At 35.4% G+C, this 26,211-nt stretch overlaps 1 protein-coding gene across 3 annotated transcripts in view; it reads right to left on the bottom strand.

Moving 5' to 3' along the window:
- SPOCK3 (SPARC (osteonectin), cwcv and kazal like domains proteoglycan 3) overlaps window positions 1-26,211 on the bottom strand; it is a 491,866-nt gene that overhangs the window by 130,368 nt on the left and 335,287 nt on the right. For all 3 annotated transcript variants that reach the window (XM_058720948.1, XM_058720947.1, XM_058720946.1), the window contains exon 6: window positions 21,699-21,813. In XM_058720948.1, coding sequence (XP_058576931.1) covers window positions 21,699-21,813 — 115 coding nt within the window. The remainder of the gene's footprint in view (window positions 1-21,698; window positions 21,814-26,211) is intronic.

The raw sequence follows: 26,211 nt of genomic DNA, 5'->3' as shown, positions 1-26,211 counted from the left end.
AAAAATAAATAAAAAACGTTGAAAAAAAAATTTTTTTAAAAAAAATAAAAAAATAAATAAAAACCAACGTACTCTATTACTAAAAATTGGTAACCATCATCTAAGGCTTCAGGGAATCGTAACCTTTCTGTTGTTGGAGGGTCTTGCTTCATTGTGGATGGCTGCTGATCGATCAGGGTGGTGGTTGCCGAAGATTGAGATGGCTGTGGTAATTCCTTAAAATAAGACAACACTGAAGTTTGAACACATCAATTGACTCTATCTTTCATGAATAGTCACGCTGTAGGATACAATGCTGTGACAGCATTTTACCAACTGTAGAACTTTAAAATTGGAGTCACTCCTCTAAAATCCTGCTGCTTTAACAACGAAGTTTATGTAATATTCTAAATTCTTTGTTGTCATTTCAACAGTCTTCACAGTATCTTCACCAAGGGCAGATTCCATCTCAAAAAAAAAATATCTTTGCTCATCTGTATGAAGCAACTCCTCATCTATTGAAATTTGATCATGAATTGATCATTCAGTCACATCTTCAGGCTCCACTTCTAATTCTCGTTCTCTTGCTATTTCTCTACTTACTTCCTCCATCGAAGTCTTGAACCCCCCAAAGTCATTCACAACGATTGGAATCAACTTCTTTCAAACTTTTTTCATGTTGATATTTTGACATCTTCACATGAATCGGTTCATGAACATGGCTTTAACTTAAAGTCACCAGCTGCATTAGCCTCTAACAAGACAGTCAGCCTGTTCTTTTAAGTTCTGAAGCCAGGCAGTGACTTCTCCTTTCCAGTTATGAAAGTCCTAGATGGCATGTTCTTCTTATAAAAGGTTGTTTCATCTATACTGAAAATCTTAGTGTGGCCACCTTTATTAGTTATCATAGCTAGATCTTCTGGATAACTGGCTGCAGCTCCTACATCAGCAATTGATGCCTTCTTGGCACTTTTCTGTTATTGAGATAGTTTCCTTCCTTAAACCTCATGACCCAACCTCTGCTAGCTTCCAACATTTCTTCTGCAACCTCCTCACTTCTTTCCACCTTCTTAGAGTTGAAGAGCTAAGGCCTCGATTTGCATTAGGTTTTGGCTTACGTGAATGTTGCAGCAAGTTTGATCTTCTGTCTAGACCACTCAAACTTTCTTTATATGAGCAATAAAGTTGTTTTTCTTTCTTATCATTCACGTATTCACTGGAATAGAGCACTTAGTTTCCTTCAACAATTGTCTTTGCCTTCACAACTTGGTTAACTGTTTAGCTTTTGGCCTGCCTTGGCTTTTAACATGCCTTCTTCATGAAGCTTAATCATTTCTAGATTTTGATTTAAGTTAAGAGACATGTGACCCTTCCTTTTACTTGAACCCTTAGAGGCCATCTTAGGGTTATTAATTGGCCTAATTTCAAAATTTCTGTGTCTCAGGAAAGAGGGAGGGTCAAGGAGAAAAACAGACAGGAGACAGTCAGGGGAGCAGTCAGACAACACACATTTATCGATTAAGTTCACCATGGTATTTGGGCGCCGTTTGTAGCACCCTAAAACATTTAGTAATAATTAGTAATAATTTACTATCAAAGGCCACTGAACACAGATCATCATAACACATATAACAATAATTAAAAACTTTGAAATATTACAAGAATGACCAAAATGTGACATAGAGACTTGACGTGAACAAATGATTTTAGTAAAACATCACTGACAGACTTGCTTGATGCAGGGTTGCCTCAAACCTTCAATCTAAAAAAAATGTAGTATCTGCAAAGCACAATTTTTAAAAAACTGCAATAAAATGAGGTATGCTATACTTTAAGCTGGATATATCCTTTAGCTTTAAGACCTTTAGTTTCCTCATGTGTCCAACTTCTATAACAATAACACCTACAAGTTGTGAGGAGTAAATGAAATGACAGAGGCAAAGTACCTTGCACGTAATAGATGTCAGGTATATATTATTTTTGCCATTTTACCCCACATTCTGTATATTTATTGTGTTCGCTCAACCCCACCAGATTGGCTGGAATGGATTATATGTTGGGAATGGGAAGTGAGTAGCGGTAGAAGAAGGAACAAATGTTTATTAAATGAAAATTACATACACCAAGTAATTTGTCTGCATTGTTTCATTTAGCTAGCGTTATGCTAAAGTTGCTCTTTCTATAACCACTATGGATACTCTAACTGCCAAAGTCTGTGATCATTTCTTAAGCCTCATATCACAGGACATTCCTCCTGAATTTAAGAGTCAAGTTCATTCTTGCAAGGCAGAATTCCTCAGCTTCTGGGACACTGCTTTCTCCTGCTTCTCATTTCCACCTCTTTAAACCCTCCATAGATTCCTTTTCTTTTTATGGGCCAGTGCCTATCAAACTTTTCCATATGTCTCACTTTTTGCACCTCAGTAGATCTCGTGTTTCTTCCAAATCAGCTCTCTCGCCTCAGAGGTGTAAACGCAAATGTGTCTACATTTGAATGGACCAGAGACTCCTTAAACACATTGTGTCTAATATTGAACGTACTGATTTTCCTTTCTAAACTAGATATTTTTAAAAAGTGTGCACCTTGGTTTTATCATCATAATCTTCTCAGGAGTTATCATTGACTCCCAGCCACCTCACCTTCCCTAAATTCAATCAATCAACAAGTTCTGACCTTTTTGCATCTAAACGATTTCTTAAATCCATTACCTGCTTTTTATCCTTAATACTTAAATCACTATCATGTCAAGCCTCAATTATTGCCAGCCTCCCAACTTGTCTTGCTTTTCCATTCCTGCACTGTCATATTTAACCTTCACACATTCTTATTTAAATGTTAAAAATCCAAATATAACCTCTCTTCTACATGTTGAATTCACTGAAGATCTTTGTAGACTGGTTTGTTCAAACTTTTACTCAAAATATTATTTCTTTGTTATTCATCATTCATAAACATTTAAAATATGATTGCCAAATAACCTAATCAAACTAATAGTGAAAAGATGTGTTGTAACAAAAAAAAAAAAACCCATAAAACCCATGAAGACCTTCAGAATATACTTTTAAAATTAGTTGTGGAGGTATACAAAATATATTGAAATATAATTTTAATTTTGTAAGCATTTTGAAATTGAAAACAATATGTAGGTATATTTTACATTATTTTACTTGTGAATAGAAACATCAATCACTTGGGATACAGTTAAGATGGTTGAGTAGTAGGGGTCCCTATGCTTGCCTTGTCCCTTAAACATAGCTGGATAAATATCAAATCATTCTGAACACCCAAGAAATTGGTCTCAGGACTGAGGGAACAACTTCAGAACTAAAAGGAGTAAAGAGGCCGCATCACAGAAGGTAGAAGGTGCAGAGACGTGATTTGTGGGTGAAAAGAATCATGAGTGCTATAGAAGTGAGGGAGTCCTGATCTTGGAGAGAGGGGAGAGAGAGAGAACATGCGTGCAATGTGTAGGGGACTGCATAAGAAAACACTTCCCCAAAACTATTGACTGGGAAAATTAAAAGAGCTGATTATTGTAAGTTTTATAAGCAACAGAGCTCAAAGTCTGAGGTTTTAGAAGTCCATGCCATAGCCAGGGTGGATCACTGTGAGCATAAGATAGTCCTGTGGAGAAGGAGGACAGAAGCCTGGGAGTGGACAGCATGGACTGAGGATGCCCTGCATCACACTGGCAGAGACAATTCGTCTTCTGGGACTGCATTTGGGAGAAGTGACACTGCCTCTCGGGGACAAGAGAGCCAGTGGGTGCCACTGAACCTCCCTGTTCATTAGCATAGGGGCAAAGCCACCTGTTGAGAGCAGCTAACCTAGATGCTGGCTTTTGCTGTGCTTTACCATAAATTCCCAGCTCCTGTGTAATCATGCAGTTGCCATTCTGGGACTAACCAGCACCAGTCACAGTGTGATGAGACCCTCACGCAAAGGACCAGAACAGGTCTGCACCCTTCTAGGTCCCAAGTTTGTAGTTTTGAAACCCAGCTGACACACCCATGATAGAACACAGAAGCACAGCTCTGCTAGATGGGCAGACAATTCGGACATAGACAGGGTGAAGGCAGAGATCTGAGGGATACCTGAGACACATGAGAGGGAACTGTTCACTCTTTTATAGGGGTTCCTAAATAATAGCAGGCATGAACTTCCCTCTCAGGGGACCAGAGAGTGGGCTGACACCATTTTTATCCCCTGCCAGTCAGCACAGTTGGACTTCAGTGAGTAGCACAGAACCCACAGTGGAGGCTTGAGCTGCTTACACCAAGCCCCACCTCCTACCTTCTGTAGGTGCTTCTGAATGAGGGAAAGTGTACTGAAGAGCCAGAGCAGCATGAGTCCCTCCCACAGAAGACCAGCACTAACCAGACCCTGACATGTACCAAGTCTACTGACCATAGAGTGCCATAAATTTTCAGCTATAGTGCAAATTGGGTCTAGCCATTTTTTAACAAGCAAGCCAAAAGACACCTAGTTAAAACTTGCCACACACTTGAAAATGTCCAAGCACTCCCCACTGCAGGCAACGTTAAACTCTGCACAGGACTAACCTGAGTGAAAGAACAGCCAAAACACAACAGCTGAATGCACACAGCATACACAAGAAAACATTCCCCGAAGTGCCAGGCTCTGGTCTACATATGACATCTTCTTAATATAGCCATTATTCTAAGGAACAGGAAACATAACAGGCTTTCCTAACACACAGAAAGCAAATACTTAGGCAAAATGCCAAGTCAGGGGAATTCATTCCAAAAGAACAAGGTCACAGCCAGGGATCTAATCAAAACTGATATAAATAGTATGCCTGAACCAGATTTTATTTTTTTTTAATTAATGTTTATTTATTCTTGAGAGAGAGACAGAGAGAGATAGTGCACCAGAGGGAGAGGGGCAGAGAGAGAGGGAGACAGAATCCAAAGCAGACTCCAGGCTTCTAGCTATCAGCACAGAGCCTGATGCGGGACTCAAACTCACAAATCCCAAGATCATGACCTCAGATGTTTAACCGATTGAGCCATCCAGGCACCCCACCTGAACAACAATCATAAGTATACTAGCTGGACTTGAGAAAAGCATTGAAGAAACCAGAGACCCTTAATGCAGAGAAAAAAAGACCTAAATACTAGTCAGCCTGTAATAAAAAATGTTGTAACTGAGATGCAAAAGTGATTGTATGTAACAACCACAAGGATGGAGGAAGGAGATGAATGTATAAGTGATACAGAAGATAAAATTATGGAAATAATAAAGCTGAAAAGATGATAAGAAGAAAAATATTGGATCAGAAATGTAGACTTAAGGAACTTAGCGGCTCCATAAAGTATAACATTCATATCATAGGACTCCCAGAAGAAGAAAAGAGAGAAAAAGGGCCAGAAGGTTTATTTGAGCAAATTATAGCTGAAAGCATCTAAATCGAGGAAGCACAGAGAACACCTATCAAAATCAACAAAAGCAGACCAACACTAAGACATATCTAGGAAAAACTGCAAAATACAGAAATAAGTAAAACATCCTGAGAGAAGTAAGGGAAAAACATTCCTAACTTACAAGGGAAGACAGATCAGGTTTGCAGCAGACCTGTCCACAGAAACTTGGCAGGCCAGAATGGAGTGGTATGACATATTCAATGTACTGAATAGGAAAATTATGCAGTCAAGAATACTTTACCCAGCAAGCCTGCATTCAGAACGGGAGAGATAAAGAGTTTGTCAGACAAACAAAAACTAAAGGCGTTCATAACCACTAACCCAGACCTGCGAGAAATATTAAAGAGACTCTTTGAGTGGGAAAGTAAGACCAAAAGCAACAAAAACTGTAAAGTAACAGAGGAAATCTCCAGAACAACTACTTTATAGGTAATACAATGGCACTAAATTCATATCTATTCATAATCACTCTGAATATAAATGGACTAACTTCTCCAATCAAAAGACAAAGGATATCAGAATGGATCAACATACAAGGCCCATCTATATGCCACCTACAAGTGACTCATTTTAGATATAAAGACGCATGCAGATTGAAAGTGAACCACCTATCATTCAAATGGAGAACCACCCATCATGCTAATGAATGTTGAAAGAAAGTAGGAGTAGCCATACTTGTATCAGTCAAACTAGATTTTATTTTTTATTCTTTTTTTTGTTTTGAGAAAGAGAGAGAGAGAGAGAGAGTGAGAGAGAGAGAATCTTAAGCAGGCTCCATGCCCAATGCAGAGCCCAATATGGGGCTCGATCTCCCAACTGTGAGATCATGACCTGAGCTGAAATCAAGAGTCGGATGCTTAAACAACTAAGCCACTCAGGTGCCCCCAGTCCAACCAGATTTTAAACCAAAGACTGTATCAACAGATGAAAAAGGATACTATATCATTATAAAGGGGTCTATCCAATGAGAAGATCTAATAGTTGTAAATATTTATTCCCCAACTTGAAAGCACCGAAATATAGAAATCAATAAACATGAAGAAACTCATTCATAATAATACAATTATAGTAGGGGACTTTAATACCCCACTTACATCAATGGACAGATCATTGAAGCAGAAAATCAATAAGGAAACTACGGTTTTGAATGAAACACTGGAAGAGATCGCCTTACAGATATATTTAGAACATTTCATCCTAAAGCAGCAGAATACGTATTTTCAAGTGCACATGGAACATTCTCAAGAAAAGATCACATACTGAGTAACAAATCAGCCCTCGAAAAATACAAAAAGATTGAGATCATACCATACATATTTTCTGACTACAATACTATGAAACTTGAAGTCAACCACAAGAACAAATACATGGAAGTTAAAGAACATTCAACTAAAGAATGAAAGGGTTAACCAGGAAACTGAAGAAGAAATTAAAAAAAAAAACACGGAAGCAAATGAAAATGAAAACACAACAGTCCAAACCTTTTGGGATGCAGCAAGAGGCTATAAGAGGAAAGTGTATAGCAATACAGGCCTAAAACAAGAAGCAAGAAAGGTCTCAAATACACAATGTAACCTTACCTAAAGGAGCCAGAAAAAGAACAGAAAATAAGGCCTAAAACCAGCAGAAGGAGGGAAATAATAAATAGTAGAGCAGAAATAAAAGATATAGAAACAACAAAAAACAGTAGAATAGATAAGTGAAACTAGGAGCTGTTTATTTGAAAGTATTAATAAAATTAATATACTGCTAGCCAGACTTGTCCAAAAATAAATAGAAATGACCCAAATAAATAAAACCATGAATGAAAGAGGAGAGATCACAGCCAACACCATAGTAATTATAAGAGAATATTGTGAGAAATTATATGCCAACAAATTGGGCAATCTGGAAGAATTGTATAAGTCTCTAGAAACATATAAACTACCAAAACTGACAGGAAGAGATACGGAATTTGAACCAACCCAGAACCAGCAAAGAAATTGAATTAATAATCAAAAATTTCCCAAAAAATAGAATCCAGGACTAGATGGCTTCCCATGGGGGTCTACCGATTGTATAAAGAAGAGTTAATATCTATTCTTCTCAAACTATTCCAAAATATAAAAAAATGGAAGGAAAACTTATAAACTCATCTATGAGGCCAGAATTACCTTGATTACAAAGCCAGACAAAGACCCCACTAAAAAGGAGAATTATAGGCCAATATCCCTGATGAACATGAATGGAAAAATTTTCAACAAGATGCTAGCAAATTAAATCCAACAATACATTAAAAGAATCATTCACCATGATCAAGTGGTATTTATTCTGGGGTTGTAGGGGTGGTTCAATATTTACAAATCAATCTATGTGATACACAACATTAATAAAAGAAAGGATAAGAACCATATAATCCTCTCAATAAATGAATTTTTTTTTAAAACCCACATTTGACAAAGTACCAGATCCATTCTTGATAAAAACAAAACAAAACAAAACAACAAAGTAGGGATACAGAGAACCTACTTCAACATCATAAAGGCCATATACAAAACACCCATAGCTAATATCATTCTCAATGGGGGTAAACTGACAACTTTTCCTTTACAGTTAAGAACAAGACAGGGATGTCTACTCTCACCATTGTTATTTAACATAGTACTGGAAGTCCCAGCTTCAGCAATTAGACAAATCATCCAAATCAGAAAGGAAGAAGTCAAACTTTCACTATTCACACAAAACATAATATTAGTATTGTCGCTAGAACTGACACATGAATTCAGCCATGTCACAGGATACAAAATCAACATACAAAAATCTGTCTCATTTCTATACAGCAATAATGAAGCAACAGAAAGAGTAATCAAGGAATACATCCCATTTCAACTGGCCAAAACCAAAACTTACCCAGGAATAAACCCAACCAAAGATCCGTACTCTGAAAACTATAGAAAACTCATGAAGGAAATGGAAGATGACACAAAGAAATGGAAAAACATTCCATGCTCATAGACTGGAAGAACCTATACTATTAAAATGTCTATACTACCAAAGGCAAGCCACACATTAATGCAATCCATATCAAAGTACTACCAGTTTTTTCACAGAGCTAGAATACACAATTCTAAAATTTGTATGAAACCACAAAAGACACTGAATAGCCAAAGGAATCTTGAAAAAGAAAGCAAAGCTGGAAGCATCACAATTTCGGACTTTTAAGTTATATCACAAAGCTATAGTCATCAAGATGTATATTACTGGCCCAAAAACAGACACAGATCAATGCAACAGAATAGAAAACCCAGAAATGGGATCTATATGCCCACAACTATATGGTCAATTCATCTTCAACAGAGCAGGAAAGAATATCCAATGGAAAAAAAAAAGATAGGTTATTCAACAAATAGTGTTGGGAAAACTGGAAAGCCACATGCAGAAGAATGAACTGGATCACTTTCTTACACCATACTCAAAATTAAAAATGAATGAAAGACCTAAATGTGAAATAAGGAACCATCAAAATCCTAGAGAAGAACACAGGCAGCAACTTCTTTGACCTTGCTAGTAGCAACTTCTTACTAGACATGTCTCCGGAAGCAAGGGAAACAAAAGCAAAAATGAACTACTGGGATTTCATCAAGATAAAAAGCTTCTGCACTACAAATAAAATAATCAACAAAAGTAAAAGGCAGCCTATGGAGTGGGAGAAGATATTTGCAAATGACATATTTGATAAAAGGTTAGTATCCAAAACCTACAAAGAACTTATGAAACTCAACACCCAAGAAATAATCTAGTTAAGAAATGGGCAGAAGACATGAATAGACATTTTTCTAAAGTAGACATACAGATGACTAACAGACACATGAAAAGATGCTCAACATCACTCATCATCAGGGAAATACAAATCAAAACTACAATGAGATACCACCTCACACCTCAGAATGGCTAACATTAACAAAGCAAAAGCAACGGTTGTTGGCAAGGATATGGAAAAAGGGAAACACTGTCACACTGTTGTTGGGAATACAAATTGGTTCAGCCACTCCCGAAAACAGTATGGAAGTTTCCTCAAATAGTTAAAAATAGAATCCTACTACCCAACAAATGTACTAATAAGTGTTTACCCAAGGGATACAAAAAAACTCATTCAAAGAGGCAAATGCCCTCCCATGTTTATAGCACCATTGGCAACAATAGCCAAATTATGGAAAGAGTCCAAATGTCCATCAACTGATGAAAGGATGAAGAAAATGTGATACGTGTGTGTGTGTGTGTGTGTGTGTGTGTGTGTGTGTGTGTGTATAATGAAATATTACTCAGCTATAAAAAAAAAAGAATGAAATCTTGCCATTTGCAGTGACATGGATGGAACTAAGGTGTATTATGCTGAGTGAAATAAGTCAGTCAGAGAAAGACAAATATCATATGATTTCAGTCATATGTGGAATTTAAGAAAAAAGTAGATGAAATGAGGGAAGAAAAATAGAGAGGAAGGGAAACCATAAGGGACTCTTTACTATAGAGAACAAACTGAGGTTTGCGGGAGGAGAGGTGGACAGGGGATGGGCTAAATGGGTGATGGGCATTAAGGAGAGCACTTGTGTTTATCATGGAGTGTTATATGTAAGGGATGAATCACTAAATTCTACTCTGAAGCCAATATTACACTATATGTTAACTAAGTAGAATGTAAATAAAAACTTGAAACCAAAAAAAAAGCATCAATCACACAATTATTTTCTTTTTTCATTTTAGAAATTTGCAATGTAAAAATAATTTGATACATAAATAACAGAATATATTACATTACTAAGATAAAGTTGGTCATTCAGTAAACTCATTAACAGTAATTCATCAAAAGTGTTAAAAGTAGTATCACCAAATAAAGAAGTATAGGGTAATACATACAGTGTCTTAAGTTCAACTAAATGACTCATTCTAAATATATATTACAGAAGGAGAATATATTCTCATGTTTATTTTGTTTTTAATTCATTCTGGCTCATGCTCTCTTGTACAAAATATATATATCTGAAGTTGATAGTCTATTTTTTCCTGTCTTCTGAAATATCCAATCAATTTTTTTATGGAACTATACAAATACTTCATTGACTTTGCTTTCCTTTCTTATTTTGAGGCTTAAAATTATCATCAGGATCCTGGGAACTCATTGAAAATTTTGCAAAGAGCTGGAAAGCTACATGAAGAAACCATAATTTAATATTTTTCTAGAAGGCTATTCAGAATATGTGATGCTAACTTTAAATACATTTTATAATTCCTTTATTTTCAAAAAAAAAAAACTTCTCAGAAGATCTTTTAAGTACAAAAATTGGCTCCACTTTCACATTTGGAAAAATATTATAATTCTTTTTTTTTAATGTTTATTTATTTTCAAGAGAGGCAGAGAAAGAGTGCAAGCAGGGGAGGGGCAGAGAGAGAGAGAGAGAGAGAGAGAGAGAGAGAGACAGAATCCAAAACAGGCTCCAGGTTCGGAGCTATCAACACAGAGCCCGATGTGGGGCTTGAACTCATGAACCAGGAGATCGTGACCTGAGCCAAAGTCGGATGCTTAACCAACTGAGCCACGCAGGCTCAGAAAAATTATTGAAAAATTGTAATTCTATATTAGAAGTGGAATAGCAAACATGTCATAATCTTACATTCTCTTTAATATTGGAGAACAGCATTGTTTAATATAGGGCAGAATATACTTTTTTTTAGATAAATATTGTGTGGCTAGGGGGGCAATGGGATTGTGTATTAATGGAAAGAGTGTGATTTTATAGCTTTATTTGTGATTATGTAATTACTATTTATTTTCTTCCTGGCACTAAGCTTGAATGAATTGTGGTTTCTGGGTTAGGATACAAATCTGTACAGTACAAAGATGAGACCAGTATAATAAAGTTTCAAAGGCAGAAACAGTTCAGATAACAGTATCCCTCTGTTCAGGGTAATTTTATTTGTTCTTTCAAGAAATGTACACATTTTACCATGGGAATCTCAGGAAAAGGGTTGGCTGATATCAAACTTATAACAGTCTCAAAATATCCATTTTGAATCCAGAAATGTTCAGTTTCTGACTTCTTTCTGTTGTCTCCAAAGTCAACTGTAAGTGCAGAGCATATCACAGTGGACATTGATTCTGACTGGATTTATGTCAGTTCTGATTTTCTGGCACCCATTCCATACTTGTTAAATAATAGCGACTATCACTCCTGCTTTTAGAAAGAGTGTTTATATTGCAAGTTGTAAAGAAGTATTTTCAAATAGGGGAGCCTGGGTGGCTCAGTCGGTTAAGCGTCTGACTCTTGATTTTGGCTCATGTCATGATCTCACAGTTCGTGGGATTGAGCCCCATTGTTGGGGTCTGTGATGACAGCATGGAGCCTGCTTGGGATTCTTTCTCTCTCTCTCTCTCTCTCTCTCTCTCTCTCTCTCTCTCTCTCTCTCTGTCCCTCCCTCTCTCTCTCCCTCCCTCCCCCTGCTTGTGGTCTCTGTCTCTCAAGATAAATAAATAAACATTTTTTAAAGAATTATTTTGAAATAACATATTAGATATACACTTGAAAGGAGTTAAATGAAGACTACGTATAAATAGCCCTTTGGTAATATAAGAACTAATACAGGCTATCCCCACATTTATACCTGAAAACATATACCTGTATAAACTCAAGATATAAAATTTCTAACTAGAATTCACAGGGAAGATAAATATTAACCACACAATAATTTTATACAGAAAATAAAATATTTGTGTAAAATCTGAAATCAATCACCTAAATAGCAACACAAAAAAATATTTCTTCAGGGAAGAACTACAGTAATCTCCACATTTAAAACCATCCCTTTCCAAATGTGGTCAAAGATACTGTAGTGGTGCTGTATGGTGACAGAGGAGAGCTACATATTTGTTGAGCATAGCATAAACTGTTGAATCACTATGTTGTACACCTGAAACTAACGTAACATTGTCAACTATACTAAAAAATAGAAATTGCATATAGACGCACAATGGGATATTTTCCGGCCATAAGAAAGGCGGGCATCCTGTTACATGTGACAACATGGATAGACCTTGAGTGCATTTTATGCCAAGTGATACAAATCAGACAGAGGAAGACAAATTCTGTATGATCATCAGTGTATGCTATCGCTTATTGGTAAAAAAAAAAATCATAAAACAGAGTAAAATGGTGGTTACCAGTTAATGAGGGGTGGGATTATAGGGCATATGTTATTCAGGGGTACGAACTTGCAATAAATAGTAAATAATACCTAAAGACCTAATTTACAGTACAGCAAATAGAAAATAATGTTGTATTATAATCATCAAATGTGTTATGAGACTAGAACTTAATTATTCTAACTACTAAAAAGAAATTATAATTATGTAACATGATTGGTGTTAATTACATCTACAATGGCAATCATGTTATAATATATAAATGTATCAAGTTAACATGTATATGCCTTATATTTAGTGTTATGTATCAAATATATTTCAATTAAAAATAAATAAATAAAACCATCCCTTTCCAGGTTATGTTCTATTTCTGAACAAATATTAATTTTAATCCAGAAATGTGTTTCAAATATTCCAAAGGATTATGCTTCATTTTTATTATAAATTATCATTTAACACTTCTCAATAATTTTATTTAATTTTATTTTTCTGTGAATCTAATAAAATTATGGGAAATTTTATCATTTATGAATATTACTTTTCATTGAGAAATACGCATGTTCTAAGAGCATTTTAATTCACTGATGTTCATTGTTTCCTATTGAAAATTCATTCCATCATACAGGGGATTTTAAAAATCCATATGAGAAATAAATGTTAAAACTAATGCTTTTGCCAATTGGAAAAAGGCATAAATAAGTTCTTACTCAATGTTCTTTCTTTAAATACATTCATTTATAATCAGAGCACAATAATTAAGTAAATTATGTTTCTTAATAGGGCTCCACAGGATCCAGAGCAATGAAGTGAATACAGAAAAAAATGGCTGTGTCAGATCACAGAATTCATCCCCATATTTTGTCTTTTTGTGGTTAAAACCTATCAAGTTTCCAGTTAGCATACTGATAGACAACTAAAGACTTTACAAACCTTTAGCTCCCTGAATGTGTTTAAAAATATTTCAATCAGTCTTAGATTAGGTGTTTTTCATTAAAAGGAGAGCTCTTTTGGAGCGCCTGGGTGGCTCAGTCGGTTGAGCGGCCGACTTCGGCTCAGGTCACGATCTCACGGTCTGTGAGTTCGAGCCCCGCATCGGGCTCTGGGCTGATGGCTCAGAGCCTGGAGCCTGCTTCCGATTCTGTGTCTCCCTCTCTCTCTGACCCTCCCCCGTTCATGCTCTGTCTCTTTCTGTCTCAAAAATAAATAAATGTAAAAAAAAAATTAAAAAAAAAAAGGAGAGCTCTTTTTGTTTATGTTGATCTCTGACTCCACACACAACTTTTGTGGGCACCAGTGATCTCTGATACAAGAGGGACTCACAAAAATGCCTTCTCTACCTTGTGCGTGATGCAGATCCCAAACAAGAACAAAAGCAAGCACAATGTCCTTGTAATTGTTGTTAAACCCATTGTTCTTAAAAATGTGTGGCTGACATCAAGGGTCAGTGTTTGAAAAACATGTTTCTGTGTCACCTTCGGCAACAACATATGAATCAAAACTTTTCTTCTAACTTTCTAGTAGCATAATGCCAACATCACATGAATACACATAAATTTTGATATAAACTAAGTAGCAAAGGCAAGTACAGAAGAATTTAAGAGTCTTTAAATAAATGAATTCCACAAAACTATAATTGCTGAAACAATGAGGGAATGAAGGCACAGGTGATGCCTGTTCATTGGCTAACAGACATGTGAAAAAATGCTCAACATCACTCATTACCAGGGAAATACAAATCAAAACCACAATGAAATACCACCTCACACCTGTCAGAATGGATACAATTAACAACTCAGGAAATAAAAGATGTTGGGAAGGATGAAGAGAAAGGGGTACACTTTTGTACTGCTGGTGGGAATGCAAACAGGTGCGGCCACTCTGGAAAACAGTATGGAGGTTCCTCAAGAAATTAAAACTAAAACTACCCTACTAACCTAGCAATTTCACTACTAGGTATTTATCCAAAGGGTACAAAAGTACTCATTCAAAGGGGCACATGCACTCCATTGTTTACAGCAGCGCTATCAGCAATAGCCAAATTATGGAAAGAGCCCAAATGTCCATCAACTGATGACTGGATAAAGAAGATGTGGTATGTATATACGATGGAATATTACCTGGCAATCAAAAAGAATGAAATCTTGCCTTTTGCAATGGATGGAGCTACAGTGTATTACACTAAGCCAAATACATCATTCAGAGAAAGATGAATACCATATGATTTCACTCAGATGTGGAATTTAAGAAACAAAACAGATGAACATAGGGGAAGGGAAGAAAACATAAGATCAAAAGAGAGAGAGGCAAACCATAAGAGACTCTTAAATACAGAGAAGAAACTGAAGGTTGCTGGAGGAGCAGTGGGTGCATCTCCATGTAAGAGATGGATCACTGAATTCTACTCCTGAAACCAATATTGCACTGCATGTAAACTAATCAGAATTTAAATAAAAATTTAATTTATATATTCACATATATATATGTGTGTGTATATATATATGTGTGTACATATATATATGTATATTTCCTGAAGATCTTAAATGACCAGAGAGCATGTTTTTAGTTACAAAAATAACATCCTGAATAACTTAGGTTAATACATTTAAAATCTAAATAAGCAGACATTTATTTGAGAAAGCATAAATTAACATAACTGTATGAAAAAGACACACACACACACACACACACACACACACACACACACTCTGCAAAGGCCAGTAGCTGTGAAAAGAATGTGAAAGATTTATCAAAGAAAACAACCAGTAATAGCTTCTAGGCCACATAATTCTACTGCAGAGTTATGTCAAATTCTGAATGCAAACTCTAATTTGCAGTGTATAAATACTATTAACTATAAAGAAATTTAAACTCCAATTTTTTGTGCCCAATATGATAAAAAAAAACATAGAAAGTAAAATTTGAAATGACATTTAATGTATGAAAAATAATCTACAATTTATTAGAATTCAACAGCATTTAAAAGCATCAATTAAAATGAAAGAGAAATTCAAAGATGGTTTAGTTTGAGGAAATACATCCATAAATCTATATGATTTATATATTTTTCTATTTTGCCAATGAAAAAACTGAGACTCACAAATTTAAATATAATACCAAAGGTTGCACACCCAGAGCAGAATTGTAATTCTATAATCTATACTCTTAGCAATTATATAATGCTACCTCCACAGGATAACAACACAATAAAACAGAAAGAAATTCTATAAAAGAGTTACATACACACACACACACACACACACATACACACAAAACACACAAATCAAAATTAGGAGCAAGCAATGTAGTATGCAGGCTAAGTTATGTAATTGGGTATCTATTTAATTCCAATACTCTTAGAGAATGAAGCAAAATGAGAAACAGATTGAGTTACATGATTCCCAGCTTCTGATAAAAGGAAACTTGAGTTGTACAAAAAAAATGCAGGTGAGGATGTAGTGGAAACTATGAACCACAGCCCCCCAAAAATCAGTTTGCATATTTTTTGTTAATATTCTGTAAGTCACCCAGTCAAGCTAATTAACATTTCTGGTTCTCACATAATTTCCATTTTGTGTGTGTGTTATGTGTAGTGAGAACACCTAATATTATTGTTTTAGCACATTTGTAATATTCAACACGTTATTAATCACGGTCGTCGTGCAGTACCTTGGCTCTCTAATGCAACCTTCGTAACTGCAGCTTTGCACCCTTTGACCCATTTCCCCCATTTCCCATTTCCCCCATCTCCTCGCCCTTGGTAACCGCTTTTCTACTCTCTGATTCTATGTGTTCAACACTTTTTAGATTCCACATATAAGAGAGATCACACAGTTCTTCTTTCTTTTTCTGGCTTACTTCACTTAGCGTAGTGTTGTTGTCCAGGTTCATGCAGGTTGCTGAATCTGGCGGGAAACTTCTTTTTTAGCATACACACGGAATGGGATATTAAATATCTCTATTTCTCTACTCGTCCATCAGTGAACATTTAGGTTATTCCCATATCTTGGCTATTGTAAATAATGCTGTAGTGGGCATGGGAATGCAGATATCTTTTTGAGGTACTGATTTCTTTCCTTGGATATATATCCATAAGTGGATTGCTGGATTGTATGGTACTTCTGATTTCAGTTTTTTGACGAAACTCCATACTATTTTCCATAATGGCTGCACCAATTTACACTCCCACCAACAGTGTACAGGGCTTCCCTTTCATCCACATCCTCACCAAGTTATTTTCTTTTGCCTCTGTGATAATGTGGAAATCTTTTATGGGTTCTTCTCCATCCGTACTGCTATCTCCACTCCAATCCAACATTTCAAATTATGGAGGTATGTGAGTGTGTTTAGATGCATCTTAGGGGTGAGGATAAACAGAATCAGAGTGATATTATTTGAAATTAATAAAATTTGGGGCACCTGGGCAGCTCAGTCAGTTAAGCATCTGACTTTCTATTTGGTTCAGGTCATGATCTCACAGTTTGTGAATTCGAGCTCCACATTGGGCTCTATACTGGTGGTGCGGTGCCTGCTTGGGATACTCTCTCTTCCTTTCTCTCTGCCCACCCATGCTCTCTCTCTTTCTCCCTCTCAAAAAATAAACTAAAATTTTTTTAATTAATAAAAATTTAAGAGATTAGATAAGTAAAGCCATAATAGCTATATAAAACCCATAATTACAAAAAAAAAGTATTCGGAGGATTAGAATACTCAAATTTGAAACCTAAAGGAAATGCCATTTAAAGGGTTTTCTGAATCTAGCCAGTCAACTGAATAACCTAATGGAGCACTTATGGCATATCGTAGGTCTAAAATTCACTGTGTTTACAGACAACTGTTGTGTAAATCATTTAAGATATGTCTAGGGTCTATTTCTTTGAATTTGGATTTACCAACTGCAAAATAAACACTTTCTAAGGTACTTTCCATTGCTCTCTATCTTTGGTCCTGCAAGTCCCTTCTAAGATTTGGGATTGCATTACATATTACATGCAAACTCTGTGGAAAATGGTCTATTCATGGTCCATGATCACAACTATGAATCTCATATTAACGTGGTTATATAAAACATATTAGCTTTAAAAATCATCTAAAATGTCAATCAATAGTCTTTGAATAAAGTTGATCAACCTTCCAAATAATCATTCTGTGTTTGTGACCAAATGATAAACTTTCAAAAAATGGGGGGCCAAGGGGGAGAAAGTAATACACTACAGGGACCTAGAAGCATTTGGTCTTTGTAATTTTGATTTTATGGGTTAGGAAAACAGAAAAAAAAATGTACAGTTAAGTTACTGATTGAAGAGAGACAGATATGCTTATTTACCTATACAAATTCAGAATCTGGAATTTCTTTTTTTTTTTTTTTTTTTTTTTTTTTTTTATTTATTTTTGGGACAGAGAGAGACAGAGCATGAACGGGGGAGGGGCAGAGAGAGAGGGAGACACAGAATCGGAAACAGGCTCCAGGCTCCGAGCCATCAGCCCAGAGCCTGACGCGGGGCTCGAACTCACGGACCGCGAGATCGTGACCTGGCTGAAGTCGGACGCTTAACCGACTGCGCCACCCAGGCGCCCCCAGAATCTGGAATTTCAAAACTGCAAACTGTTGTTTTTTTTTAAATTTTTTTAACATTTGTTCATTTTTGAGACACAGAGAGTAAGTGGGGGAGGGGCAGAGAAAGAGGGAGACACAGAATCTGAAGCAGGTTCCAGGCTCAGGCCTGTCAGCTCAGAGCCTGACACGGGCTTGAACCCACAAACTGTGAGATCATGGTCTGAGCTGAAGTCGGATGCTTAACTGGCTGAGTCATTCAGGCACCCCTGTAAACTGTTTCTTTTTTTTTTTTTTTAATTTTGGTTTCTTGAATGCATACACTTGGACCAATTTATGCACATCCATTATTGAATACATTTGGAGAATAGAGGAGAAATTAAATTTTTTCTTATATAAGGGAAATGTATGTTTTTAAGTTTATTTATTTTAAGAGAGAGAGAGAGAGAGGGAGAGAGAAAATATGCAAGCAGGAGAAGGGCAAAGAGAGGGAAAGAGAGAGAGAGAGAATCCCAAACAGGTTCCGTACTGCCAGTGCAGAATCTGATGCAGGGCTCAAACCCACAAACCGTGAGATCATGACCTTAGCCAAAATCAAGAGACAGATATTTAACTGACTGAGCCACCCAGGCGTCCCTAAAGGAAATATATTTTGCTGGTTTTAATATAATACAAGTCGATTTGAAGAATTTATTCAGCTCTTAACATAGAAAACATAATCTGTTGTCAATTTGACCTCAAACGTAGGAAGTCAGAAAGATTTAAAAACTAGTTCATCGTTGGTAGTTTCTTCCTCGCTTTTTCTCAAACAGAGATGCTATTAAATAGAGTTTCCTGCACTTCCTAAGTCAGTCAACCAAAGGCATGCTTCTAATGTAAATGACGGTTGAAAGATTAGAAATGATACTGAACTGAGTTTTACATTTCCCGTGTCTCTTGGCCTTTGGCACTGTGGAGGAATGACATTCACAATCTTCTGTACTGCTTTTCCACAGCAGTTAGCAAAATCCTGTACTTGCTTTGCCTTGACAATCCATCAGAACAGGATTATTTTAAATTCTTGCCTCTCTTTCCACACACACTTGAACACAAATGATCTTTATTCCCCGAGATATTACTTTAAGTAAAGGCTCCTTCTTGACATACTAATATGGATGTTGTACAGAGAATCTGAGCAACATGAAACGTAATCATTGTTTATTCACAAAGGATCATTTTCTTAAATATTTTACCTTCCATATTCAATGCATATTAAGTTCCTTTTTTGCAGATTGTGGGAGAATATGATAAATTGATCAACCTCAAACCTATCTTCTCATTCAAAAGTAAGTTCACATGCAGGGAATCTTACTGAAGGGAAACCTTGCTGAAGGGTGTGATGTATTAGAGGTATGCACTAATTTTGATTACTCCTTTTCAAGTGTTCTTAATAGCTTCCAAAGAAAAGAATGAGACATGGATATTGAATACCAAGGTAGGATTTACTTTGTACCTGAAGCGAGTTTCAGAGGAAAACGTATTCAGTTAAGTAAACAGGGAGTGGGTATGAGGAAGACAGAGATATGGAAGTAGTTCAGTTGAAAGAAAACTGTAATTAGCTCTTAATTACATGGGGGTCGATTAACTTACTCAAGGTCATGTTAAACATCCTTATCTGGACTATGCTAGGAGTGGATTGGAATTATGTTGGGCGGGGGGGGGGAGGGAATCCAGAAGGAACCATGCTCTGACGCTGGCCATAGGCTGGTGTAAGGCAACAGAGGTGAGGCTTCAAAAACAGGGCTCCTGGGAGGCAGCTTTACACTCCTTCTTCCACCAGTTGTTGTCTTCATGCACATTGCCTAATGTCAGAGCACTAGCTTACCATTAATTTGCAAATCAATTTGCTTTTGAGTAATAAAATTGACCTAGTTGTGTTATTAAAAGTGATATGGTAACATAGGTTTTCGTTTTTTAAATGTTTATTTTTGAGACAGAGAGAGAGAGACAGAGGGAAAGAGAGAGAGAGAGAGAGAGAGAGAGAGAGAGAGAGAGAGAGCACGAGCACGGGAGGGGCAGAGAGAGAGGGAGGCACAGAATCCAAAGCAGACTTCAGGCTCTGAGCTGTCAGCACGATCTGTGAGATCATAATCTGAGCCAAAGATAGACACTTAACTGACTGAGCCACCCAGGCGCCCCAGTTTTCATTTTTAAATTGTCTTAAATATTACCTAATGAGTAATGACCAATATAAATAGTATAATTAAAGTTCAAAAGTTTTATAATCACTATACTGTACACCTGAAAATAATATCACACTGTATATCAACTAACTGGAATTTAAACAAAGCAAAACCAAACCAAACCAAACCAAACCAAACAAAACAAAACATTTTACCTACAATAAAATCGTTATCATGGTATACCATGTTTAAGAAAATACTTAATTTAGGGGTGCCTGGGTTGCTCAGTCAGTTGAGTGTCTGACTTCAGCTCAGGTCTTGATTCTAATGGTTTGTGAGTTTGAGCCCCACGTCGGGCTCTGTGCTGACAGTGCAGAGTCTGATCAGTTCCTCTGTGCTCCCCTCAACTGCCCCTTCCCCTCCTCTTTCTCTCTCAAAAACAAAAACAAAAAATTAAAAAAAGAAAATACATAATTTGTATCAAATGGACTTCATTTTAACTAATATATTTCTTGTCCATGTATCCATTATTGATTTTTTCAGAAAAAAGTACAAAAATCAATGGTCTTCATTAAGAAACCACAATAATAATTATTAAATTATAAGATTCATATGCTTATAAAATATATGATAAATGTTGATGATAATGCTCTTTAAAATAATCTTTCACTTAAAGGAATATGTATTCCCTACATATCCTTCCTCATCTAAAGTTATGAAGAACTGAAACAAGGAGCTATAGAGATATTTTTGAAGGCATAAACAGTACCTCAAACATGTAAGTAATATTGTGTGAACTACAACAAATAATCTGCAAAAGGTCAAATTTTATATAATAACACATACGGAGTTAAATGTATTTCATTATTTTATTATTATACACCAAACCAATAAAAATAAAGATTTAAGGACTCTAGACCTAATCAAAAGAAAATTTAATTAATTAAACTATCCTGTAGGAAAATTTTCTCACAAACACACACAGTATATAAAAGTTTCTTACTAATTGCCCAGTTTCCATCTGATCAAACTCTTTTCTCACTCACTGCTTTACCACTGACTTGCTCCAAAAGAAAAAAAGAATGTCAAACACATTTTAGACACAGTAATTTATAAAAGACACTTCTTTAGATTTTTTATATATGGTGAACATGTAGAAAAGAAGCATCCAACTCTTACTATCAAGATAAATAGAAATCCCCGTAGAAAAATGTCGCTTGCTAAAATAATTGAGACTAAAGAAAAAAAAATACTTCATTTACAATGTAATAAATGAAGTAAATGAAGTAATACATGAAGTAAACTTCATTTTAATGCCAACATTTATTGCAAAACATTTTAATACAGAAAACAAATGTAAAACTATAAATAAATGTTTATCACTTACCTCTCTTAACGTTTCTGCTTGTACTTGTGGACTTATCTGAAGGACATGGGCAACGTCCTTCACATTTGACTGAGATCTGTTTTCCAAAGACACATGCCTGATATTCTAGTTTGCACTGCATACAAAGAGAAAAGAAAATAGTTATTTAGATACATTTAGTTAAATCAATACAAAGTCACATGCTATTTGATTCTATTACACATGCTACAGAAAAAGGCAAATGAATAGCATGGAATGAAGAACATTACACCTGATTTCAAATCTATAAGTTCTAACTTCTAACCGTGGTATCTGGAGCTAATTTCTTAAATGTTATGAACTTTGATTTTTTTCATATGAGTAATTGGGATAATAACATGGAATCTACTGAGTTTGAAAAATCAAATAGGTAGTTTTCCTAGAACAACAGTTACCATGAACTGAGCTCTCAGTAAATGTAACACAAGCTGAATGAAATTAAACTCAAACAATCAAAATTATTATGGCACATGAAGTTCTGAGGATTTTTTGGGTTTGTTTTGTTTCGTTTTTACTTTAGTTTAGCTTAGTTTTGTTTTGCTTTTCTTTGTAAACATTACTCTGTAAAATTTTAAGCCTAAGTACCTTAACTCATTCTTAATATTTCATAACTGCATAATTTGACATGATTTAAAAAATTGTAAGCCTACTCCATCTTTTAAGAGGCAATAATTACTTTCCTACTTTAAAAGAAATAGATCTTGCTAATTCTGAAGTAATGTGATTTCTTTAGTGGCTACGTCCATAATTTACTCAGTGCAAATTATTTTAAAATTAAATAGGGCAGACTTTCTGGCTCCAATCGACAAATGCACCAGTGACTAATTTAATTCAGCTTCAGCTGATACGAAGAAGAACTGAATACACCCAATGACTAATCAGATTACTCATATCTGTACAACATTTTTTTTTGTCAAATAACTCTCTACTGGACAGGCGAAATTCAAAACTAGACTTTCAACAAATGAGTAAAAATTATTACACTTGGAATTTATTTGTAGTGGCTTAGTGGGCCTTTTTTAGAGGAATAAACTCCTTCAAAGAAATTATTTTTTATTATTCAATGTTTCAGTAATTTAAGGAAATGATTTTGACTTATAAAATCTCAATGGATTTTAAATATAATTAAAATGCCCAATAGCTAATCAAAAGTAGAAAAAAGTAAAAATTATGAGCACTTTAATGAAAGCCAGATAAGTTATATAAAACTTTGAGACTTCAAATTTATATATATATATATATAATATATATAATATAAATATTATAATATAAAATATAATAATATATATATATATATTACTGTAACTTCTTTTAACATAATATTTCAAAATTCGGAATCTGGTCATATGAAAATTCTGACTTATGACACAATTTAAGAAAAGTTCAAGAACAATTGTAAATGTGAGCAGACAAAGCCAAAAGTCAATATTAATTATAGCTAATATTGAATTTTAAAATATGAAAATGTTAGCTCCCTTCAAAGATTTGTTACACCATACCCCTTTACATTCTAAATGTGGTTTATTTTAAAAGTGCTTTTTTTATTTGAAGAAAATGAAAGCCAGAAAAATAAGTGAATGAACAACAGAAATACATGAGTTGTTAGTTTAAAAAGGTTTTACCTCTTAGATAACTTTCTTTGACATAACACAAATTTCAAAGCTGTCTAAAATTTGCATATGATGAAATTATAGTTTTGAAAAGGAATTACTTTATAAATAAAACAATTTCTTCTTCAGAATGATTTTAGCAAACTTTTTTTTTTTTTTTTTCTGTATGCATTTCTGCAAAGACCAACAGAATCAGAAAGATAGCAAATCCACCCATGTTCATAGTTACAAGAATCTAGCTTCCTGGGGCGCCTGGGTGGCTCAGTTGGTTAAGCAGCTGACTTCCGCGCGGGTCATGATTACGCTGTCTGCGAATTCGAGCCCCGCGTTGGGCTCTGTGCTGACAGTTCAGAGCCTGGAGCCTGTTTCAGATTCTGTGTCTCCCTCTCTCTGACTCTCCCCCGTTCGTTCTCTGTCTCTCTCTGTCTCAAAAATAAAGAAACGTTAAAAAATAAATAAATAAATAAATAAATAAATAAATAAATAAAAATCTAGCTTCCTGTAATTGGAAAGCCATTTAGTTTTATTTCCTTATGGATTGATTTTGAAATAAAAATACTTCATAAAGAATTTTATCCAAAGAATATTAGGACATTAAAAGCACTATTTTAAAATATTTTTTTAGCTACATCTACTGATTGGATTTCTAATTAATGACATTCAATTTACTTAATTATCACAAACCTGAAATATTTATAAAGGTATAAGTGAACTGAAATATCACATAAAGGGCATGCTCATTAGTTTATAATTACCAAAAAATGGAAATTCTGTAGAGAAAGACATGATTAATGCATTCCTGATTATCTAAGACCCTGAGCATTAAGAATTCTTAAGTTAGGAGTTACTGTGAAAAGCAAGTCTGCAAAATGATTTTTCCATGGTCAAAGTTGCCATTTGTCAGGGAAAGTAAGTTAAAATCATTTGCTTAATTATATATCAAAGGAGAACATTTAATCTTACTATAAGAGAGATCTCATCTGCTCATAGAAAAGACCCCAACCATCAGGGTAATAAACACTGAGAGAGGTTATTATTACAGTTTTTAAGATAATGCAATCACTGTGAGCTTGTTGGATGGCTTAAATTGGAGGTTTTCAGTTGGAGTGGTTTTGCCCCAGGGGACAGCTTGAAATGGTTTTTGGTAAAACCGCTAAAATTATGCGGGAGGGATTACCGTTGGCATTTACTAGTCAGAGGCCAGAAAGACTGCTAAAGATCTTGCAGGGCATAGATAAGCCCCCCAGAATAAAGCATTATATGACCTCAAATGTCAATAATGCCCCGATTTAAGCACTAGTCAATCAAAAGACAATGAATAAGTAACTAAACTCAAGATTCCTTCCATATTTCATTAGTATTTTCTTTTTGGTCATTCATTAAAGTAATGCATGTAAGATAAAAAGCAATGGTATAAACTACAGGCTTCAAGTACTGAAATTATCCAGGAATTTAAATTTAAAATTAAATTTAAAATACACATCAGCTAACACAACAAAATACATACTTTATAAATGACGACTTTAATTGAGGTATCGCTATGTGTCAAACACTGTATTAAGCAATTTTGATGCATTATATTCTGATGAATAAGGTAGGATAGATATTTTTTTTTTTAACATTTATTTATTTTTGAGACAGAGAGAGACAGAGCATGAACAGGGGCGGGGCAGAGAGAGAGGGAGACACAGAATCTGAAACAGGCTCCAGGCTCTGAGCTGTCAGCACAGAGCCCGACGCGGGGCTCGAACTCACAGACCATGAGATCATGACCTGAGCCGAAGTCGAACGCTTAACCGACCAAGCCACCCAGGCGCCCCTAGATATATTTTTTAAAATAAGTTTTTCAAGTGAAGTTTGGAGAACTTTATGCAACTGATCAAAAATGCATGGCTAAAATAGGATTTGAGCCTACTTTATAGTGCTTCTCATGTAGAACAAGTATATAATTAGCAGTAGGTAAAAATAGCAACAATGTTCTATTTCTTATTGTGGTGATAAAAATTTTGATACAAGTGAAAAAATAAATTGGAAATTTGGAATATCATGAAGCACTTTTTTTTAGTATTTGCTTTAATCTACCTTGGACTGGCTAATATATCACATTCCACACCTTTAATACATTAGACAACCAATATCATGTCTAAGAGCTCTCATGAATAGAATTCCTCATAGGCAGCTATAGCTAACCCCTCTGCAAGTAAATGTCCTCCACTTGAGGTTCTCTGATTCCCACTCTGGTGTTTCACATGCAAAGACAACCAGAGAAAGAAAAAAAGACTTGATTTAGACTTGAATCCATTCATTCATTGGGATTTACCAATTACCCACACACATTATTACTGTAGCAAAAATGACAAGCGGGAGCTAAGCATAGCAAAAATCTGTGGCAACCCTATGCACTGAAGTGGACACTACACCATTGTTTTCTGTTTGTCACTATACTTTTCCTTCAGAAATAACACCTCACTTATTGTGAGTAAACTTCTTTTCTCACCAGAAACCTTATTTAGGGAAACTGATTTTTACATACAAATGTTATAGCATACCTCCCTCAGCACAAGGTGAGAGTCCTCTGACATGAGGTGGTTAAAGTCTTCCCATATTGTTATTCAGATCTGTCCCTTTACAGGGATAACACTAGAGATGTGAGCACAGATGCTATTTAAGCAAAATCAAAATGAGAAAAGGACCAACAGGATCCTAAGAAGGTTAAAGTCCTTAACTTAAGCAATCTTTAAGGCTGAATGATATGCAAGCCAATTTCCCTTTAGTCCTTACACCTCATACTGTTTCTATCAGACGTCTAGAAGTTGGGTATTAATCAAGACTAGTTGCATTTAAGCTGAGATGAGATGACATGGGGATAGCAAAGGAGCTTTAAC

This window comes from Neofelis nebulosa, chromosome 3, assembly GCF_028018385.1.
Source record: "Neofelis nebulosa isolate mNeoNeb1 chromosome 3, mNeoNeb1.pri, whole genome shotgun sequence".
NCBI classification, from domain to species: domain Eukaryota; kingdom Metazoa; phylum Chordata; class Mammalia; order Carnivora; family Felidae; genus Neofelis; species Neofelis nebulosa.
The sequence above is the reverse complement of the archived record's forward strand: the minus strand, read 5'-3'. Positions and strand labels throughout refer to the sequence as shown.